The sequence below is a fragment of the Xenopus laevis genome, chromosome 3L (assembly GCF_017654675.1).
Source record: "Xenopus laevis strain J_2021 chromosome 3L, Xenopus_laevis_v10.1, whole genome shotgun sequence".
Lineage (NCBI taxonomy): Eukaryota > Metazoa > Chordata > Amphibia > Anura > Pipidae > Xenopus > Xenopus laevis.
Genome location: NC_054375.1, coordinates 137,430,248 through 137,451,222, shown reverse-complemented (window position 1 = coordinate 137,451,222; position 20,975 = coordinate 137,430,248). Strand labels below are relative to the sequence as shown.

General features: G+C 38.6%; 1 protein-coding gene across 1 annotated transcript; it reads left to right on the top strand.

The window, feature by feature from the left end:
• The first annotated feature begins 1,147 nt into the window (after positions 1–1,147).
• On the top strand, positions 1,148–18,124 carry LOC108711605 (chromaffin granule amine transporter). Its single transcript, XM_018253493.2, has 14 exons — positions 1,148–1,697; positions 1,956–2,247; positions 2,431–2,489; positions 5,297–5,380; positions 6,519–6,611; positions 7,091–7,180; positions 9,119–9,159; positions 9,240–9,300; positions 10,458–10,553; positions 12,916–12,994; positions 13,103–13,154; positions 15,501–15,684; positions 16,694–16,827; positions 17,940–18,124. Exons 1-14 carry the CDS (start codon positions 1,583–1,585, stop codon positions 17,991–17,993), a joined length of 1,434 nt encoding a protein of 477 aa, XP_018108982.1. The 5' UTR covers positions 1,148–1,582; the 3' UTR covers positions 17,994–18,124.
• The last annotated feature ends 2,851 nt before the right edge of the window (positions 18,125–20,975 follow it).

The following is a 20,975-nucleotide window of genomic DNA, read 5'->3' as shown; positions in this document are numbered from 1 at the left end:
TCCTACTGCGGGTGAATTTTCGCCCACTCCGCGCCAACGAATTTTCAATAGCGTTCATTTCTGCCTAGTGAAACTTTGTTAGCACTCTTGCGCTTGGGTCAGTTTGAATAAGGTGGGTACCTAAAAGTCGCATGGACGTCTTATATAGTAATGTTGCCGCAAATATTTGAAGTGGCCACTTTTTAAAACAAATGTCCAATGAGCCATAATAAAGACAGAAGAGATCTTCTAAAGCCCTAGACATGAGCCCACCCTTATATAAATGTGGCATGCCCCTCAAATTAGTTAAAAATATTTTTTCACACATAAGTCTTTAATAGTTTGGACTTTTGAAGGCAATCCCGCTTTAAAAAAAAGAAGTTTTTGACAACTTTAATTTCCAGCATACAGGATATGATGTCACTGACATAAGATTGAGGAAGATATTGCTTTGTTTTATCAGTTCGCCTGGTCTGAGGTGGCAAAGTAAACTCTGACAAAAGAAGTAACGTTCAGTAAAATTCGCACTTTACTGAATTTGTGGAGTAACGACCGTTCACCAGAGCGAAAAGTCACCTGGGGATAGAGTGCGATTGAACCCTATCGATAGTCTCGTTTGCGAATGGTCCTCTACGCCTGTTAGTAAATTGCCGATGTCCCTGCGGATGGGATTTCTGACAAATTGATGCTATCGTTGGCAACTTCGCCCTTTAGTGAATCTGCCCCTTTGTTAGTACACTAGCGCTTAGGTCAATTTAAATAGGGCGGGTACATATAGGCCATATATATGTCTTTATTAGAAATGTTGGTGCAAATGCTTGAAGAGCGCCACTTATTAAAAATGTTCAAGGAAGCAAAATAAAGACAAAAGAAATCATCTAATGCCCTAGACACAAGTCCACCCTAAAACAAATGTGGCATGTCCCTCAGTAAAAAAAAGGATAAAACAAAATTTGTAATAGTTACTTTTAAAGACAATCGCGCTTTAAAATATGAAAAAACTCCATAATTTTAATAACTTTTAGGCATACAGGATATGATGTCACTGACATAAGATTGAGGAGGATGTAGTTTCATTTTATCAGTTCGCCAGGTCTAAGGTGGCGAAGGAAACTCTGGTGAAAGAGGTAATGTTCTGTAAAATTCGCACTTTAGTGAATTTGCGGAGTAAAGATCATTCGCCTGAGAGATAAGGTGCAAAACTGCAATAGGTATGGTCTCTTTCACTAGCGAATTGTCCTCTAAGCCTTTTAGTAAATTGGTGATGTTCCTGCGTATGGGATTTCTGGTGAATTTTTGCTAGCAACAGCCACTTCACCCTTTAGTAAATCTGTCCCTTTGGCTCTTCGCTTTGGTTTTAGATGTTCCCGACATTTCAAAACTAGTTGCTCCCAGACACTCATATTATTTTATAGGTGACTAAAATTGACTAACCAAATGATTTCATGAAGATTTTTAAGAAGAACGGAAGGATAGAAGAACAAAGGGTTCTATGTGTTATAGCTAGTGATGTCTTGGTGCTGAAATGTTATTTACCGATGTTCAGTTTACATTTATTTTTATTTGAATGCTTCTCTAGAGCCGTAGTCCACGTCACAACATCATGGAGCAACGATCCTTCCGTCAGTGGATAATGGAGATGCGTGAGTCCCGGACACTGGTTGTTATTGTGGTCACGGTGGCTCTGTTTGTGGACTGTATACTTAACACTGTTATTGGTAGGTCTGTGTGGTTTCTGAATGGCATTTAACAGTTTGCTGTTTCCCAGATGTTGTCCTGCTTTTGTCCTGCTCACCCTCCAGTATAACATGTGCCCCCTAGGGGTAAAAAACGTTGATAATAACACACAGAAACCCTTATAAGGCCTGATAACTGTTAAATATGTTATAGTAAATCATAAATGTTGAAACCTCAGACATTAGTAAGCTAATTACAGTCATACAAAGGTCATTGACTAATTCTTCTTCCTCTGGCAGCTCCAATACTTCCAACTATACATGGAAAAGAAAACACATCTGTAACATCCAATTCCTCTGCTGTCTCAGACTACTCTTTTTTATTCAACCTTTCTCTCTACAATAACTCAAGTGAAGGCATTTACCAAGAACAAAATGTCAGCAGGACTCAAGGATCTGGAATAGATGGTGAATGCCATGACCAGGGGAAGGACAATTTACACGGAGAGAACTTGAAAATAGGCCTACTCCTTTCATTTAAGGGCATGGTGCAAATTGTAGCAAACCCCATAGTGGGAAAAATAACAGACAAGTAAGTTAATATGTCTTCACTTAAAATAAATAAATACAATTATCAATAGCGTCCTTATCTGGAGATATGATTGAAAATGTTTTCTATAAGGCTGTACAAAACTGAATGGAGCTTGGACTCTAGTTACTCAAGAGGAAACTAGCCGTTATCTACTCCCTTAAATAACTGATTTATTTCCTGTAGGTTTGGATATGATGCACCATTGCTTGTTGGATTTGCTGTTGTGTTCACCTCAACTTTAAGTACGTATAATGTATTTAGAGAACAAATGAGCTTTCAATGAATTTCTCCTCTGGCCATTAGCTCAGTCTTTACCGCCTTATCTCCTTACTTCACCAGCCTCAGTATGGATACACTATTTTATCTCATTAGATTGTTAGGACCTTTGCAAGTATAGCTCAACAACTGCTGGATTCCACAGTTCAGGCATCCTCGATTTAAATGTAACCTTTCTTTCAGTCCAGTATTTCAATTCTGTGGTTTTTAACTGTGGTAGAACAAGCTTTTTCATTATCCTCCATAACAAGACTGCAGATAGGCTGACCTCTGTTTTTTAACAGTTCGCACCATAAACTGTAGAGTTCTTAACTCTACATGAAAAATCTTTGTTCTTGCCCAGTCTCCAAACAAGTGGGACAGCAAAGATCAAAGACAAAATTGAGAATTGTGAAATTTACGTTGTTAGCAGTCAGGTACTTGCTTGACATTAAAAACACTATAAATTTTTACTTAAGCTTTAAGCGATGTCCAGCCTGTAGCCATATTTACATAGTTACATACTTAAATCGGGTTGAAAAAAGACAAAGTCCTTCAAGTTCAACCCCTCCAAATGAAAACCCAGCATCCATACATACACCCCTCCCTACTTTTAATTAAATTCTATATACCCATACCTATACTAACTATAGAGTTTAGTATCACAATTGCCTTTGATATTATGTCTGTCCAAGAAATCATCCAAGCCATTCTTAAAGGAAACCTATAACCCTCAAACAATGTAGGTGTCTATATAAAAATGTATTGCATAAAACAGCTCAGGTGTAAAACCCTGCTTCATGTAAATAAACCATTTTCATAATAATATACTTTTTTAGTAGTATGTGCCATTGGGTAATCATAAATAGAAAACTGCCATTTTAAAAAATAAGGGCCGCCCCCTGGAATCGTAGGATTCACGGTGCACACAAACAAACCATACATGTAAGGTCACATGAGCCAATTAACAGACAGAGTTCTGTCTTTTGCTTCCACACTTCTTCCTGTTACAGTTAGAGCTGCAGTATTTCTGGTCAGGTGATCCCTGAGGCAGCACACAGACCATCAATAAATGGTGGTTCAAGGCAAGAGATGTAAAAGGGCAATATTTACTTAAATGTATATTCCAGTTCGATAAGATTCTTTAATATGCCACTCAATATAATATAAACTATCTGTTGCTCAACTATTAATTTTGGGAGTATAGTTTTCCTTTTCCTAAAGGCATTAAAGAAAAGCTGACACCAACACTTTTTTTTAAAAAAAAAAGATTCCTCATTTAAAGATGCCTATAGGTCATGCTGACTGTTTTCTCCTAAAGTTTTTTTTTACTTAATAAATCCACTCTTCAGTTCAGCACCCGACTGTCTGGCAGCCTGACTGTAGCTTTCTCCTGCTGCTGTCAGAATGTGAGCTAGATGATGTCACAAAGGGTACGGGGCTTCTCGTTCCATTTCCCTTGCAGCTTCTACTCTCTGGAACTTCCTGATTCTCTCCGTGGTTTCTCTTCCTCTACAGCCTGTGAGTTGCCTCCCTCACGCTGCCCCCCTCTTTGTAATGCGATAGGAGACAGGCTTTCCATTGCTGCCTGCTCCAAAGTACTCCCCCTCCCACATACCTCCCAAATGTTCCTTTTTGAGCGGAACAGTCCCGCTTTTGACAGCTCAACCCGCTATCATGGATTTGTACTGATAAGTCCCGGATTTCTCTTTGATCTGCTGCACTGAACAGCCAGAAACAGATACAAAGTTTCTAACTTAATTGCGTCTTGGCAGACAGCCCAGAATAGATACTTGACATACTTTTGTGACAGTTCGATAAGATAAGGGCAATTCACCTTCATTTGCAAAACTGTAATAACATATAAAAACCACAGAAATGTGTTCAGACTTTCATAACCTGTCAAATTATGTAAAATGAACATGGTAATTAGGGGGTGTGGCCACAAAATAGGCGTGGCCAAAACTATTTTGGAGCGTTACCTGCGCCAAATCTTTTTGTCCCTCTTTCTGTTTCCTAAATGTTGGGAGGTATGTCCTTACATAGAGAGAATCGAGTTACAAACAGGGGGGCAGCGTGAGGGAGAGAGAGCCCTTTGAAGTAGGCAGGCAACACACTAGAGGGGAGAGGGGTAGAGACCAAGCTGAAGTCAAGGCAACTCACAGGCTGTAGATGAAGAGAAACCAAAGAGAGAATCAGGAAGTTCCAGAGAGTAGAAGTGCAAGGGAAACGGAACGAGAAACCTTTGTGACATCATCTAGCTCACATTCTGACAGGCAGCAGGAAAAAGCTACCCCAACCTTGACAGTCTACCCTCATTTAAGTCTTCCATCCCTCTAACCAGTTTAGTTGCACTTAGTCTCTGCACTCTCTCCAGCTCATTTATATCCCTCTTAAGGACTGGAGTCCAAAACTGCACTGCATACTCCAGATGAGGCCTCACCAGGGACCTATAAAGAGGCAGAATTATGTTTTCATCCCTTGAGTTAATGCCCTTTTTTATGCAAGACAGAACTTTATTTGCTTTAGTAGCCACAGAATGACACTGCCCAGAATTAGACAACTTGTTATCTACAAAGACCCCTAGATCTTTCTCATTTAAGGAAACTCCCAGCACACTGCAATTTAGTGTATAACTTGCATTTATATTATTTTTGCCAAAGTGCAGCTCCTGATAAGTGGCCATGCAGCTGATGAGCCAGCCTCTCACTGATTCAGTTGTACCTCATTGCCTTTTTTGTTCATAGCAATGATGTATTTACTAAAACTAGGCGTGTGTTGGTTTATTTTGCAGTGTGGGCTCTTGTCGAAGAGTATGTTTTTCTTTATGTGGCCAGGGGATTTCAGGGTATTGGATCATCCTTAACCACTGTACCAGGTAATATATATGTAGCCCACCCAAGGGTATGGCTTGATATACTAGGGATATGACAGTGATGACACCCCAAAACACAAGCAGCAGTTGAACAGAAAATTATTATACACGAACTGGGCTGAAACTAATTGAAAGTTAAATGCAGAAATTAGGAACAATCAACAGTAACAAAATGCAAAGCAATATAAATCTGTCAAATCTACACTAGCATTTGATTTTAACAAAAAATGTAAATAAGCATCTAACATCTAATATATAGATGTTTGGGAGCTCCCCTGAGGTCCTAAAAGCCAGCAAAGCTGATGCCCTTAAACAAAAGTTTACTGCCAGGATTTCTGAGCTTTGTATTATAGATTTAAAGGCATACTGTCACTTTTAATGTAGTTATCCTTGATTGTAGGTAATTATTCCACTGTACTCCACTTTGTATTGGTCAGCAAAAATAATCCCACAGTGGCTTGGTGCAGTGTGTGCCTCCTGTAGCAAATGACACAGAGAACCTTATTTATCAAAATCTGAATTTTTCTTATTATTTTAATGGAAAAAAAACTCTGACCAAATTAGAATCCACAATTGGATCGTATTTATTATTAAAAAGGCACAATGTAATAGGATTGGGGACAAGCATAAAAAAATTGAGCGAAATCCGAACCGTATGATTTTTTTCAGAGTTTTTTCCCAAATCACTCTATTTTTTCAGGCTCTTCCCTAAAATCCAGAATTTTGTATTTTTAGTTGGATTTTCTGGCTAATTCCAGTGCAAACCACAGAAACTTCCAAATAGGATAATGATCTCTCCCATTGACTTATATACAACCTCAGTAGGTCTGAGATGCCAGATTTTCGGATTCAGACTTTTTCCATCCTCGAAAAAAAAAAAAAATAATTACACTAAAAATTCGGCTGCTGTGAGATGACGTGTAAACAGCCATGGACTCTCCAAGCTAGTTTCACTTCTCTCATTAACCTTTAGTAGGGAACTTCTCTATGTATTTATGACGTTAAAAAAATATTCTATTGCCATTGAAATCCCATTTATAAATTTACCAACTGCATAGCTGTCAAATATTGCAACACAATAATAAAATGGATGACTTCTCTACAATTATTTATATCGTAACTCTGAGCACATCTCTGTCAGGTTTGGCTTTGCTAGCAAATATTTACCCAGATGATAGCGAAAGAGCAAAAGTCATGGCAATAGCAAACAGTGGATTGGCAGTTGGGGCCCTAGGTAAGTACATTGAGAACTTATTTTCACTCTGTATTGCTCAGAACTTCAACAATGATGGATGCTAACAGCTATGCCCCCAAATATTCAGTAGTGCCTTACAGTTTAATAAGTTCCAAACCCTGAGTTTCACAAGGCATTGCTTCAAAGATGCCCCAGTTTGGAGAACTGTTTGTGGAGTATTTTGTTACCAACTTCTTTCTTCTCTCAGGCGTTCTCTGTAAAAGAGGATGAGGATAAGAAGAGGAAGAAGTCTGTGGCACAGTGCTCATAAAACATTACTCAGGGCAGGTTTATTTTTTTAAAGAAGAGAAGCTCAAAGATGACTATATGCACCTGACTGAATGGCATAATGGTGGTGGAAACTTGTGGCCACCATGTAAGGCATCCCATTAGCCTTCAAGCCTTTACATTGCTTTTATTTATATAAATGTACAGTATATAATAATAACGTATGTTCACCTACTGTTTCCCCTGTGCAGTTGGTGCTCCCTTTGGATCTCTCATGAATGGGTTTCTGGGGAAATCCTCTGCATTCTTTGTAATAGCTGCTGTGACTCTACTGGATGGAGGTAATACATGGGATACATTTTTTTGCAGAGTACCACTTTTATCATAATAAGGATTGTACCATTAAATAATTAAGATTAATATATTCTTCTGTGGCAGCGGTTGAAGCCCATTTAGGGTGAGATTTGGGGAGTATATTCTTAGCTACACTTGAAAGCCAAGCCTAAGGGTAATGTTTGCTTAACTGATCTGTTCTGTTGTTATGAAGTATGTATTGCATACACACCATGTACATGGCCTTGGATAAATATCATCCAGTGATTACAGTATTACAGTACTTCTTTGATCTACAGCCAGCTTGAAACATAGGCCAATACCTTCAGGAGTATAAAGACAGCGACACAAGCTTTTTCAGAGAAACACAACCGTTTATTTTCCATCTTTTAAATGACACAGTCAGTTTACCATACACAGTGGTGAGCTTTGCAGCATTTAAACAGAAATCATAAAATAAAACCCTGCCCACTGGGCACTACCTTCACACAATTGAAGAAGTCCCTAACTAGACTGGGCCACTTGTGGACTTTTGGGCTCAGCCCTGTACTCACAGGACTTTTCCTGATAGCTCAGCCTCCTGACTGTACTCACAGTCTTTCCCAGACTCAATCCAGAATCACAACCAGCTCACGGTCCTGGTCAACTCCTGCTTTGTGCAGACTCAGGCGGAACCCCTAGCTCCTCTGGGATTTCATAACACAGCCAGGTCTCCTACCTTCTGTGCCCTGCTGAGAGACACTTCCTAACAATCCAATTACCCATAAATATCACAGGACACAGGACAGCCTAAGCTCCAATAACCATAGTGGATTTGGGGAATGGAGTGTCTGGCTCCTACTATCTTTAAACAGAGAAACCATTCTCTGTTTATTAACTCCATTCCTGGAGCATATCTCAATCACTGGGGTGGGGGGGGGGTCCATACACACATTTTTTCCAATTTCTGTGGCCACTCTACTGCACTTACCTTACAATACATACTTAAAAGCAGATGGTGAAAAAATATCAGTGTTACTTTAATTCATGTTTGGCATGTAAGAAGGATAATAGCCAGTTTTTCCGAACCACCGCACCTCCATATGGCACCTGTACAATTGCACAGACCACATACTCCAAAAGACTGCCTGTCAGCATTTGTCTGTTGTTGGATGCTGGGTGGTGTAGTTGATCAGTAGTTGAAGAAAAACAAACTGGGAATTTTTGGTTGTTATCCCAAAATTCCAAGCATTTCCCAATAATGGGCCATATTAGATTCAGTAAGAAAAAGTTATCTCATGGTTTATCACATGAAAAGTCATGGGCGAGATTCAATTGAAGAGAAAAAACTTTTCACCTAATTCAATTCTAGTTTTTATTCCCCAAAGGCTTCAATTGAGTTTTCACATGATAAACCGTGGGATAAGTTTTTCTGAACTGAATTTCATCTCAAATTGTATCTCATACATGAGTTTCACGTGATAATCCTTTTTCTCTCTGAATTGAATCTGGCCCAATATTAGCCACCCTAGGGTAGAAGACTTTCTTTTTGGGGTTTGGAAGTCAGGCATAAACTGGGAAACAGACAGAAAATAATAAAAGTCCAAGTTCAAGAGTCAGGCACAAGTCAAGGCTGTCAGCAATCAGGAAAGTCAGGGACAGAGTAGAAGCCACTAAACAATGATATCGTGCACCCAGGAAATTTACAGTGAATATAATTGAGCACTGCACCAATGCTTCTGGCATCCTTTTATTTTGAGTTTGTTATTGTGATATCATAATATGGTGTCTGCATGGGTACGATGACAAGATGTCCAAGCAAACGCATCAATATCACGACACTAGGTCAAGCTAATGGGACTGACATTTTTCTTATCACCACCTTAAAAATCGCAGTTCTTTGAGTCTTTTTAAGACTAAAATGGCAAAAACAACAATAACATATTCCTTTTCAACTTTGTCTTTAGCCCTCCGGCTGTGTATACTTAAACCAAAGTTTTCCCCAGGAGTAAGTACCTGTCTACTTAATAGCTATTAGTGAATAGAGAAGATCCGGTCCTTGTAATACTTTTTTTTTCTTCCCCACAGAGTATCCCTGCAACACCTTATCGGACTCTACTTGCGGATCCTTACATTTTGGTGACTGTTGGTAATGCCATTTAAAGTGTGATATTTAGAAAAAGTGCCAGGATTTAGCCTTCTGTTTTCTGTGATATGTTGGATTCATATCACTCAGTTACATAAAGGATTTTCCCTTTGAATTGGCCCACAGCTGTAAGGGATGGGTTAAAACCTTTCAAGTACTGAAGACAAGCCACCTTAGCAATCATTTTTATCTCACAATCAATGAATCCAAAAATATAGACATAGATATACATAAAGGTTTGTGGTATAGCAAAGGGTGAGCAGTCTAACAAGAATTTATGAAGGAATAGTTTCATCACCACTTAAATGCACCTCATGGTGAAGTCCTTTGTCCTTAAACCTGTCTGAATTGAGAAAGCCAGTTGGATGACTGGTGAAAAGTCTTCAAGAAAAAGACAAGTCCAGCTGATTCGACTTATTTCTACAGACATACCATGACCTGGATGAATGAGAATCTTCACAAACACTTAAACCTATCGCAGCCAAATGCTGATCTTGCTAAGCTGATCTAACTCACAACTCCTATAGCTGTGACAGAAGTTACTATCCACTGCCTTTACCTTGTAAATGAAGTCCACAGTTTTCAAGGTGTATAAGGTGAAAAGAATTCCAAAGGAAGGGCACTTGAAAAGTGGAAAGAACTAATAATATACCATAATATAAACTAATAATATACCATCAACCCATAAACTAAAACTTTTTTATAATACAGGTGTGGGACCTGTTAGGCAGAATGCTTGGGACCTGGGTTTTATGGATAATGGATATTTCTGTAATTTGGATCTTCATACCTTAAGTCTACAGAAAATTAAATAAGCATTAAATAAACCTAATATGCTGGTTTTGTTTCTAGTAAGAATTAATTATGTCATAGTTTGTATCAAGTACAAGGTACTATTTTATTATTACTGAGAAAAAGGAAATAATTTTAAAGAAATGTGGATTACTTGGATAAAATGGAGTCTATGGGAGACAGCCTTTCTGTAATTCGAGCTTTCCGGATAATGGGGTTCTGGATAAAGGATCCCATGCTCCTTGATTATACAGTTCTTTGGTTCCGGGTTTTTTACAGTTTATTGTAGTCTGTATAGACATGAGTGTTAAGACATGTTTCATCTGTGCCATGGGCCTATGTAAACTGTACATCGTTTTTGTCTTTAGTGGGATACTTCCTCACTAAATTAAGTTCTGGCATACTGCAAGCAACTGTGCCTATAAGGATGTTGGAACACATGTGTGCCCCCAGCTATCAGCTTGGTGAGTTATGGGCAATCATGCTTATTTTAAAGAGAAATTCTACATCTACTAGCAGTGTAGGACTGGGGTGCCTGGGGCCCACCAGAAAACCTTAGACCGTGGGCCCACTTTCCAAACTATTATACCTCCTCTCCTCACTCAACCTCTTTATTCTCCTAGTCTTTTATATTAACTTAGTCTATTCTTTCATTATTAAGCATTTTTTACCATAAAGAAATATGGAATGACCATGAAATTGGCCACATAGTTATAAGCAAAAGGGCCCATTGACGCCTGGGCCCACCGGGAGTTTTCCTGGTATCACGGTGGGCCAGTCCTACACTGTCTACTAGTAATTACAATATGTAAAAATAATACATTTTATAGCGTATTTGGAATATTTAAAGACTGTATTCATAGGCTGCAAATACAAATAATGATTAAGTTGAGTGTAATTCCATAGGTCATGATTGCAAACCTTAGTATTTTAAGATTGCTGAATTTCAGATTGGTAGCTAGGTATTTACTCTTAAAATCTGATCAAGTACATTATCTAATAAGATCACTCACCAAAGTTATACCTTTAAAGGAGAACATTTTTTTAAGAACATCTGACATTCCAATTGGCACCTTGAATGTCCACCTCTTCTATTTAGTGTCTATTAATTTCCTCCAAGTGATGATAATCTGGGGTTTCCACCCATCCAACATTGTGAAAACAAAACAGAAATCCACCCAATTGTGCCTAAGTGATGCAATAACCTCACTCCCTATGTGATAACTTCACTCCTGACTTCCATTCCATTACTTCCACCCCCAATGTCACTGCCCGCTGTTGACATCACCCAATTTGCCCAGATTTAACCACTGACCAAAGTGGGACCCCTGGTATAATAAGCAGGTTTGATGCTCATTCACATTCAACTACTACCAGGTGTGTAAAAGACAATTTCTATGCCGTATAGAATCCCTATATATCTAGATGTGTCTTCCATTGTCTGAACAAAATGTCTGGGCAAAAAAAGAATTGCTTATGCTCACACAACTCATGTCTTGTACTTAAGCAAACACAATCCCTTTAAATGCACCTCAAGCCTTGTATGTTTTAATAGTCCCCACTGAAGGAAGGGCGGGGGGGAGAGGCAAGAGATGTTGCCCACAATAATGATACTGCCATATTGAAAATTTTAGCTAATGTTCATCATCACAAGCCATGTGGTATTTAAAAACTGTAACTGGGTGTTATAAAATATCTTAAAGGTATACATTTGTGGAGTGGCATTATTACACACTGTGTTTGGTATCCCAAAAATAAAAACTGGGTAAATAGGCTGTGCAAAATAAAAAATGTTTCTAACATAGTTAGTTAGCCAAAAATGTAATGTATAAAGGCTGGAGTGACTGGATGTCTAAAATAATAGCCAGAACACTACTTCCTGCTTTGCAGCTCTCTAACTCTGAGTTAGTCGGCAACTTGAAGGGGGGTCACGTGGGACATAACTGTTCAGTGAGTTTGCAATTGATCCTCAGCATGTAGCATGTAGGTTAGATTCAAAAGCATGGGTTATGACCCATGTTATGACCCATGTGCCACCCTCAAGTCTCTTGGAAACCAAGAGAGCTGAAAAGCAGGAAGTAGTGTTCTGTTCTGTCATGTTAGACATCCAGTCACTTCAGCCTTTATACATTACATTTTTGGCTAACTATATTGAAAATATATTTTATCTTGCACAGCTTATCTATTTTCCTAGTTTTTATTTTAATACGGAACAATTCTGCACTCCATTGACAGGGAAGTGCAGGATCGGGTCTGAATCTGGGGAGGGCAGCGAGGAAGTGATGGGGAATTCAGGATCGAGTCTGGATCGAGGGAGGGAGGGCAATGAGGGAGTGATGAGGAGTGCAGGATCGGGTCTGGACCTGGGGAGGGAGGGCGGCGAGGGAGTGATGGGGAATGCAGGATCAGTTATGGATCTGGGGAGGGCAGCGGGAAGCAACAGGGGAGTGCAGGATTGGGTCTGGATCGGGGGAGGGAGGGCAATGGGGGAGCACCGGGGGAGTGCAGAATCAGGTCTGAATCAGGGGAGGGTAGTGGAGGAGTGACGGGGGAAAGCCGGATCAGGTCTGGGTTGGCAGGGCATACCAGGTTTTTTCCTCGTGTTCCGCTGGCTCACTCTGACCCTGAATACAATTAATTTTGTCTGTTGAAAAGCAAAATCATAGGTATAACACTGTACTCCAGACAATCTACTCCATCAGTCCTATGCCATAAATTACTCTTACTTGCCCTTTCTAAGCTCCATAATGCCAGTTTATGAAACAGATTATGTGTTACTTTACATTTTTAATTTCCCTTTTGTTTCCATACAAATTCACTCTTTAGGTCTGGCATTTGTTCCAGCTTTGCTCACATCTATATTGACTCTCAATGGATTTGCGATTCTGTCTTTAAAATGGGGGAGGTGAGTGAAAAGAAAAACATTAAGAGTGGGCTTGTGTGAAGGAAGAGTGCAAATATAAGGGTTGGTGGAAATTAATGACTCTATAAGTGACCTTTTTTCACACCCCAGGTGGCTTTGCCTTATGCTTGGACTTATTTTTCAAGGGATCGGGGTTATATGTGTGAGTATTGGTGCTCATTATTGTGTGTGTTCTGTGCTGAGGAATGTAATTGTCTTGTGCTCCCTATGGCCTGCTGTTTATTAGACTATTATCTGGAACGATAATTACAAAATATTCAGTGTGTTTAATCTTTCTCTATTCAGCAGTCAGAGTCAGATTTTGATAGACAGGTTAAATACTTTGGTGTATGCCCTCTGGCACAAAGCTGGATATAGACAAATAGCTGAGAGGGAGGTTAGTGAAGAGTCACTTGATATATTTTGGTATTAGAATTTATTATATTTAGATAGTTTAAATGAGCTGGAATTGTTACATGTGCATTGCAGTAATATAATGAGTTTTTTTCTGTTTACATTTTTATAGCTAAAATTTAAAATAAGAACTCTGGGTTTTTTCCTTTAAGCAAATGCTAAAATGCCAGCATTAACAAAATCTTTATGAAATGTCAGGACACCATGGTAATAATATATATCGGTGATGCCCAACCAGTGGCTCGTGAGCAATATGTTGCTGACCAACCCTTTGGATGTTGTTCCCAGTGGCCTCAAAGCAGGTGCTTATTTTTGAATTCCTGGTTTGGAGGCAAGTTTTGGTTGCTTAAAAACAAGCTGTACTTCCGAACAGAGCCTCCCGTATGCTGCCAGTCCACATAGGGACTACCAAATAATCAATCACACACACATATATATATATAAATAGAGAGAGAGAGAGAGAGATCATTTCCCGCTAGTCTGATTCCCACCATAACAAAAATGTTGATTATAGAGAAAATAACAACAGTTTTTTTACAATTTGGTGGCATTATGACAAAACCATAAAACTATAGGATGCTTTCAATAACTCTTCCTCTGATACTTTTCCATTTGCATGCTTACGATATTTTTACAATCCGGTGACCTATACTTTAAGAACTGTGTACTTATCAACCCTTTTGTGATTCCCTTCCTTGGAGTACTATACATATATCAAGAGACCGTATAATATTGTATCCTTTATAGCAGTGGTTGTCAGACCTTTTGAGTTCAAGTCCCCTTGGAGGTACAACCTTTGGTCTCTTCCCCCATACCCCATAAGAAGGTTTTCACATAAAAGAAACAACTGGGGGCTGATTCACTAAGGGTCGAATATCGAGGGTAATTAACCCTCGATATTCGACTAGAAATTAAAATCCTTCGACTTCGAATATCGAAGTCGAAGGATTTAGCGCAAATTCTGCGATCGTACGGTTGAAGGATTATTCCTTCGATCGAACGATTAAATCCTTCGACTCGAACGATTCGAAGGATTTAAATCCAACGATCGAAAGAATATCCTTCGATCAAAAAAACTTAGGCAAGCCTATGGGGACCTTCCCCATAGGCTAACATTGACTTCGGTAGCTTTTATCTGCCGAACTAGGGGGTCGAAGTTTTTTTTAAAGAGACAGTACTCCGACTATCGAATGGTCGAATAGTCGAACGATTTTTACTTCGAATCCTTCGATTCGAAGTCGTAGTCGAAGGTCGAAGTAGCCCATTTGATGGTCGAAGTAGCCCAAAAAATACTTCGAAATTCGAAGTTTATTTACTTCGAATCCTTCACTTTAGTGAATCGGCCCCCTGGTGTATCATCCATTTAGCCAAAGTTTCAATAATACAATATATGGCATAGCAAATGAATGTTCATCACCTGAACTTTCAGGTAAATTAGGAGAGCAAACTGGCATTATCACCAAATCTCACCCTCAAGGGCCTTTAGTCTGAGCAGTTCCCTTGCCATTGATCTGGGTCCCCCTTGGGATGGCTGCCACACAATTTTGGAGCACTGCTCTAAAGTATAAACAGATTGGGCATATTTTGTTTTGATATTCCATAACTCTGCTGGCACAAACACATGACAACATGCCCCATAGCATTCATTACAATGGAAAAAAGTGTTATATTGACCCACTTAAATGTACAGGTATGGGACCTGTTATCCAGAACGCTCGGGACCTGGGGTTTACCAGATAATGGATCTTTCCGTCTTCATGCATTAAGTCTACTAGAAATTAATTTAAACATTAAATAAACCCAATAGGCTGGTTTTGCTTCTAATAAGGATTAATTATATCTTAGTTGGGATCAAGTACAGGCTACTGTTTTAATGTTACAGAGAAAAAGGAAATCATTTTTAAAATTTGGATTATTTGGATAAAATAGAGTCTATGGGAGATGACTATTCCTTAATTCGGAGCTTTCTGGATATCGGGTTTCCGGATAAGTGATCCTATACCTGTAGTAACATTGCAGAACTTCATCATCCGTTTAATCCAAATGCCTACTGTATGTACTATGTGTAAATGCTAACCTTTCTTTTTTGTCTTAGTTTCCTTTAGCTAAAAATATCTTTGGACTCATTGGACCTTCCATTGTACTTGGCATTGGCTTTTCCTTGGTGGGGGCATCAGTAGTACCAATGATGGCGTTTCTCATTGATCTGCGTCACACATCAGTCTATGGTGGGATATACGCCATAATGGATTCAGCTTTGTGTCTTGGATTTGCTATAGGTGAGGAATCATCCATAGCATCATGTTTGAAAACATCTGATGTTATACGTAATCACTTTCATCATTAAAGGAAAAAACTATTGGTTTTAATGTATGAATGCAGGAGTATACACAATGCTCAAAAATGCATTTGAGTGTACTACAGGTATGGGACTTGTTATTCAGAATGCTTAGGTCCTGGGGTTTTACAGATAACAGGTCTTTCCATAATTTTGACCTTGATACCTTAAGTCTACTAGAAAATCATATGAACATTATATAAACCCAATAAGCTGGTTTTGCCTCCAATAAGGATTAATTATATCTTAGTTGGGATCAAGTTCTATGTAATGTTTTATTATTAAAGAAAAAAAGGACGTTTTTAAAAATTTGGATTATTTTGATAAAATGTCTATGCGAGATGATCTTTCTGTAAAGAGAAAGTATACAAGGAAGCCAAGCCAATAAGTTAACATTTAAGTGATTATGGGGGTTATTTATCAAAGGTTGAGTTTTTAAGGTTTTTTTCTACGTCAAATAAACTCACAACTTGTATGTTAGCCTATTTATGAAAATGCCAGAGTGAAAAACTCGAATACTTGAATTGATCGAGTTATCAGCGAAAAAAACAGTCAAATAGCTCGAATTGATAGAGTTTTCGAGTACAAACCACAGAAAAAACTCAAGCCATCTTGAAGGTTAAAACCCAACCCATCATGAAAGCTAAAAACATCTTCAAATGGTTCAAGGGACCTCTGCCATTGACTTCTACATGACCTCAATAGGTTTTAGTTGCAGTATTTTCGTATTCAGGCTTTTTGCAGCTTGGAGGCATAATAAATCTTGAAAAATTCAAGTTTTTTTTATCCTCAAAAATTAGAGGTTTTACTGAAACTATGCTTGAAAAATTTGATTTTTTTTTTCAGCAAAAACACAACTCGACCTTTGATAAACAACCCCCTATATATTGAGTATTACATTTTATTTGGGAGCCAGTTAACCTGCCTGTTTGTTTTTTGTGACTCCTTAGGTCCATTATTTGGTGGAGCCATTGCAAATGCCATCGGATTCACCTGGGTAATGGTCATATTATGTGTGTTACTTATTACTTATGCCCCTCTCTTCAGTCTGCTACGTAATGTCCCTGGAAAAGATGAGAAAAAGGTGAGAAAACTCTGTTTTCCTTATGTATTCAACGTTGCAATGTTTTAGCTAAACTGTGGTCAACATCCACTTGGTCTTACTGAAAAAGACCACAAATAAGCTGCAAGGTAAAATGCAGTAGAGCCCATATATTTGTTTTTAGGGGGACCAGGGAAAAATAGTGTAAAATCTGGGAAAATGTAAAATAATGGAAATGTGTTAAGGCAACTTATTCTTCAAGTGTTTTAAGGATATAAGCATAAGCATCTGTTTTACTTTGAAATATATTTTGTGTTAATCTTAAACTATGTTGGGCATGTGTAAGGCCTCTCTGACAGTCACATGCACAACCTAAGCAATAAGTGATTGGTGCATGGCTGTATTATCCACTCCCAATTGTTGCTATCAAAAGAACTGTCCCTAAGCTTTCTAAGACCAACACATTTCCATTCCAGTGTCTTTTGGACCTTCTCTGATCACTAACAATGTTTTTCTTTTCAGCCTTAACAAAGCATTAGGTCTGTCAATAAGGCATCATAGGAACAGGGGCTTTGGTCAATGGGTTTTATCTCCCTCCAGTGCAATTTATCATACCCTTGGCGTTTTCTACTGAGCTATTGTTGCTATCACCTGTTTAATCAAGACCTGGTAATAGGCTTGGTGTCTGGCTTTTATCTGAATAGTATATATAATTATTTGCTACCATTTCCTCTGTTTACCTTTGGAGGTTTTATTCTGTATTTTCTTCAACGTGGTTGGATGTATCACCCTCCCATTTTTAGCTTGCTACTTCCCACTCTATGCTGACGTGGAGGTGTTGAGGGAAAGGGGAAACTGTATCATACTTACAGATTTTCCATACTTTGTCAGATTCACGTCAGCAGATCTTCCCATTGCTTCTCTGATATGGTTTTAGAAGTTTACCACTATGATGATGGAATTGGGTTGAGTTGGTCTTTTGAAGCTTTGGCATGGTCGTTTTTGTGGTAGCAGGAGGGTTGGTAACTTGTTGTTGTTCAGGAAATGCAAATCATGGTAAGTATTACATAGTTGTTATTTTTTCTGTCTAACACAAGTAGCTAAAAAAACAAACACCTTCAGTTATTTAACTTAAATAAAATTGTTTCTTTAAGCCTATTTTGAACCATGAAGAAATGCCAGAGGAGACCAAGCCTGATGACCACTAGACCCACAACTTACTGGACCTAGTTTATACTTCTACCTCTGAGAGACACATCATGATGCAACATCAAATATTTGCATTTACAACAAGAGGCTTGCAGCACTTGGGGTTGCCAAATGTTATGCACCCCCAATTGATTGTATTGACTTACCTGAAACCCCGGGCTGGTGCTCCTATCAGCAGAAAACTGCACCGGCCCAGCACAGTAGAACAAACAGCTGAACTTTAACTAAAAAGTCGGCTATTTCGTTCTGCTGCGCATGCGTTTGCCCTGGAAAATTTGAAGAAAGAAGAAGCTGGAAGAGGATTGCTCCATGGTGCTCACTGGTATAACCCCAGGCCGGTGCAGTTTTCTGCTGATAGGAGCACCGGCCCAGGGGTTCCACTAATTCAATACAGTCACTTGGGTTGCCTAACATTTGGCACCCCCAAGTGCTGCAAGCCTTTTCTTCTCTAAAGCACCTGGTTACCTACAGAATGTTCCACTGATAAAGATGTTAAAAATAAAACTGTTGTATGTGATGCAATATAGGGGTAACTACTGTACAGATTATTACTTGTTTTTAAAGAGAAACTATAGGCAAATAAATGTATGTTCTATTAAGTCCATATGCAAAGTGGTAATTATGATTTAAATAAAGTTTTGAATGCCAAACTGTTTCTATGTGTAGTGCTGGATGATTAATGCAAAATAATGTTGCAGGACAGCTTGAATCGTTTGAATTGATCTAGTTTTCGGCAAAACCCTCCAAAAAAAACATCATCATCATGAAGACTATTAATATCTTCAAATGGTTCAAGGATGATCAAATTTCGAAGTTTTTTGTACTTCGAAATTCGATCCTTGATAAATCGGCCCCTAAAGCTGGCCATAGATGTTGAGATTTTTAAAAGATCAGATCCTGACCGTGAGACCACGATCTTCCCGGACAAATTGACCATCAACTGAAAAGACCAATTTGGCAGGAAAACAAAGGGGAGCTGCCTGCTTGACTCTGCAAACATAGATAGATTGCACTGGGACCAACAAAGATTTTTTTACCTGGCCGATCAATTTCCTGAGAGATGTCGGCCGGAAAATCTTAAGATGTACTATCGTTTGAATCCCACTAACCGCCGATAATTTTGAAGGATTGGTCGGACTTCCCTAAAATCGGTCTTTCGGCAAGAAGAATCGTCGCGTCTATGGGGAGCTTTAGGGGGTTATTTATCAAAGGTCGAATTTTAGAGTTTTATAAACCTCTAATGAACTCACAACTCGAATAGTTTCTAATTTTAAAAAAAAACTCAAATGGGAAACACTCGAATCATCGAGTTTGGGGTTAACAACCCCGAAAACTCCATCAATTCAGAAATAGCTTGAATCGCTCAAATTGATCTAGTTTTCGGCAAAACCCTCCAAAAAAAACTTGAACATCATGAAGGCTATTAATATCTTCAAATGGTTCAAGGAACTTCTACCATTGACTTCTACATGATATTGATATAATTAATCCTTATTGGAGGTAAAACCATCCTATTGGGTTTATTTAATGTATTCATTGATTTTCTAGTAGACTTAAGGTATGAAGATCCAAATTACTGAAAGATTAGTTATACAGAAAACCCCAGGTAATGTGCATCTGGATAACAGGTTCCATACCTGTATTTTCTTGCCATTTTCCACCCTCTTTAGTGACATAATTTACAGTGGTTAGGCAAACACTATTTGTGCTATGCTTTCCTTTTAAAAACTAAAAAAAAAGCTTTCATTACAATTTCATTGCAATTAAGATAAACTTAAGAATATGGAAAGAACAAACCCCCACATGTAATAAAAGACACTAAGCTTGCCCAGAAGCAGTAACCCATAACAACCAATAAAATGCTTGTTTTTAAACAGGTGACCAGAAAATGTGACCTGCAGATTGGTTGCTATGGATTACTGCTCCTGGGCAAATTTAGTGTATTTTATTACATAATCCCTTTGGTGTGTCATTTAAAGGAGAATGAAATGCAACTTCATAAATACTTCATACAGTTAGCATGTACCCCCTCACCTGAAAATTTAAATATTCACCTAACTTCACCTCTGTTTCAACCTGTAATTCTCTGTTTCAATACAATCTAGCGTCTGCCATTTTCAAGATCCCCATGTCATTTCCACCTTCAGCAAAACTGAATTGTGTACAGTCTATGAGCCATCAGAAACCCTCCCTCTGACCCCTACATGTTATCTTCATGGGCACGCAAATAGACCTCACAGATCTCTTCTATCATGAATAATCTTTGCTCAAAAAGCCAGTCTGGAGTGAAGTGAGCATGGAGTGTGAACTGAGAGTGGGTTACTATGGAAACCCAATGCAACAGGCAGGAGGGGTGTGAGGCATCAGCGATGAAATTTGGTCATATGACCTGAGTGTCATTGTTAGAACCGGAATTACTAAAACTGATGGATACAAGTGCAAGTCTTAAGAAAATGATTCTGTAAATGCATTAGCCCTATTTATAATATGGAATTTAGGTATTGTCATACTGGTCTATTGAGACATCACAGAGACATCACAGAATTTGAAAAAGTAAAAAAACTGTACTTTGTTTTGCTCAAACGTTGAACTCAGAAATCTTGAAGAATTCCCAGCAGTTCAAATTTCATCCCATGAAGTTTACTCACTGCCTCTAAAAAATACTTAAAGGAAAACTATATCCCCAGAACAAATACTTAACCAGCTGATAGTTTATATCATATTAAGTGACCTTTAAAGAATCAAACTGGAATATATTTAAGTAAATATTGCCCTTTTACATCTCTAACCTTTAGCCACCATTTTGTGATGGTCTGTGTGCTGCCTCCGAGATCACCTGACCAGAAATACTGCAGCTCTGTACAGCAACTGTAGAGGAAGAATTGTGGGAGAAAAAGACAGAACCTTGTCTGTTAATTGGCTTATGTGACCCAGCATGTATGTGTGCCATTGGTTTGTTTGTGTGCACCGTGAATCGTACT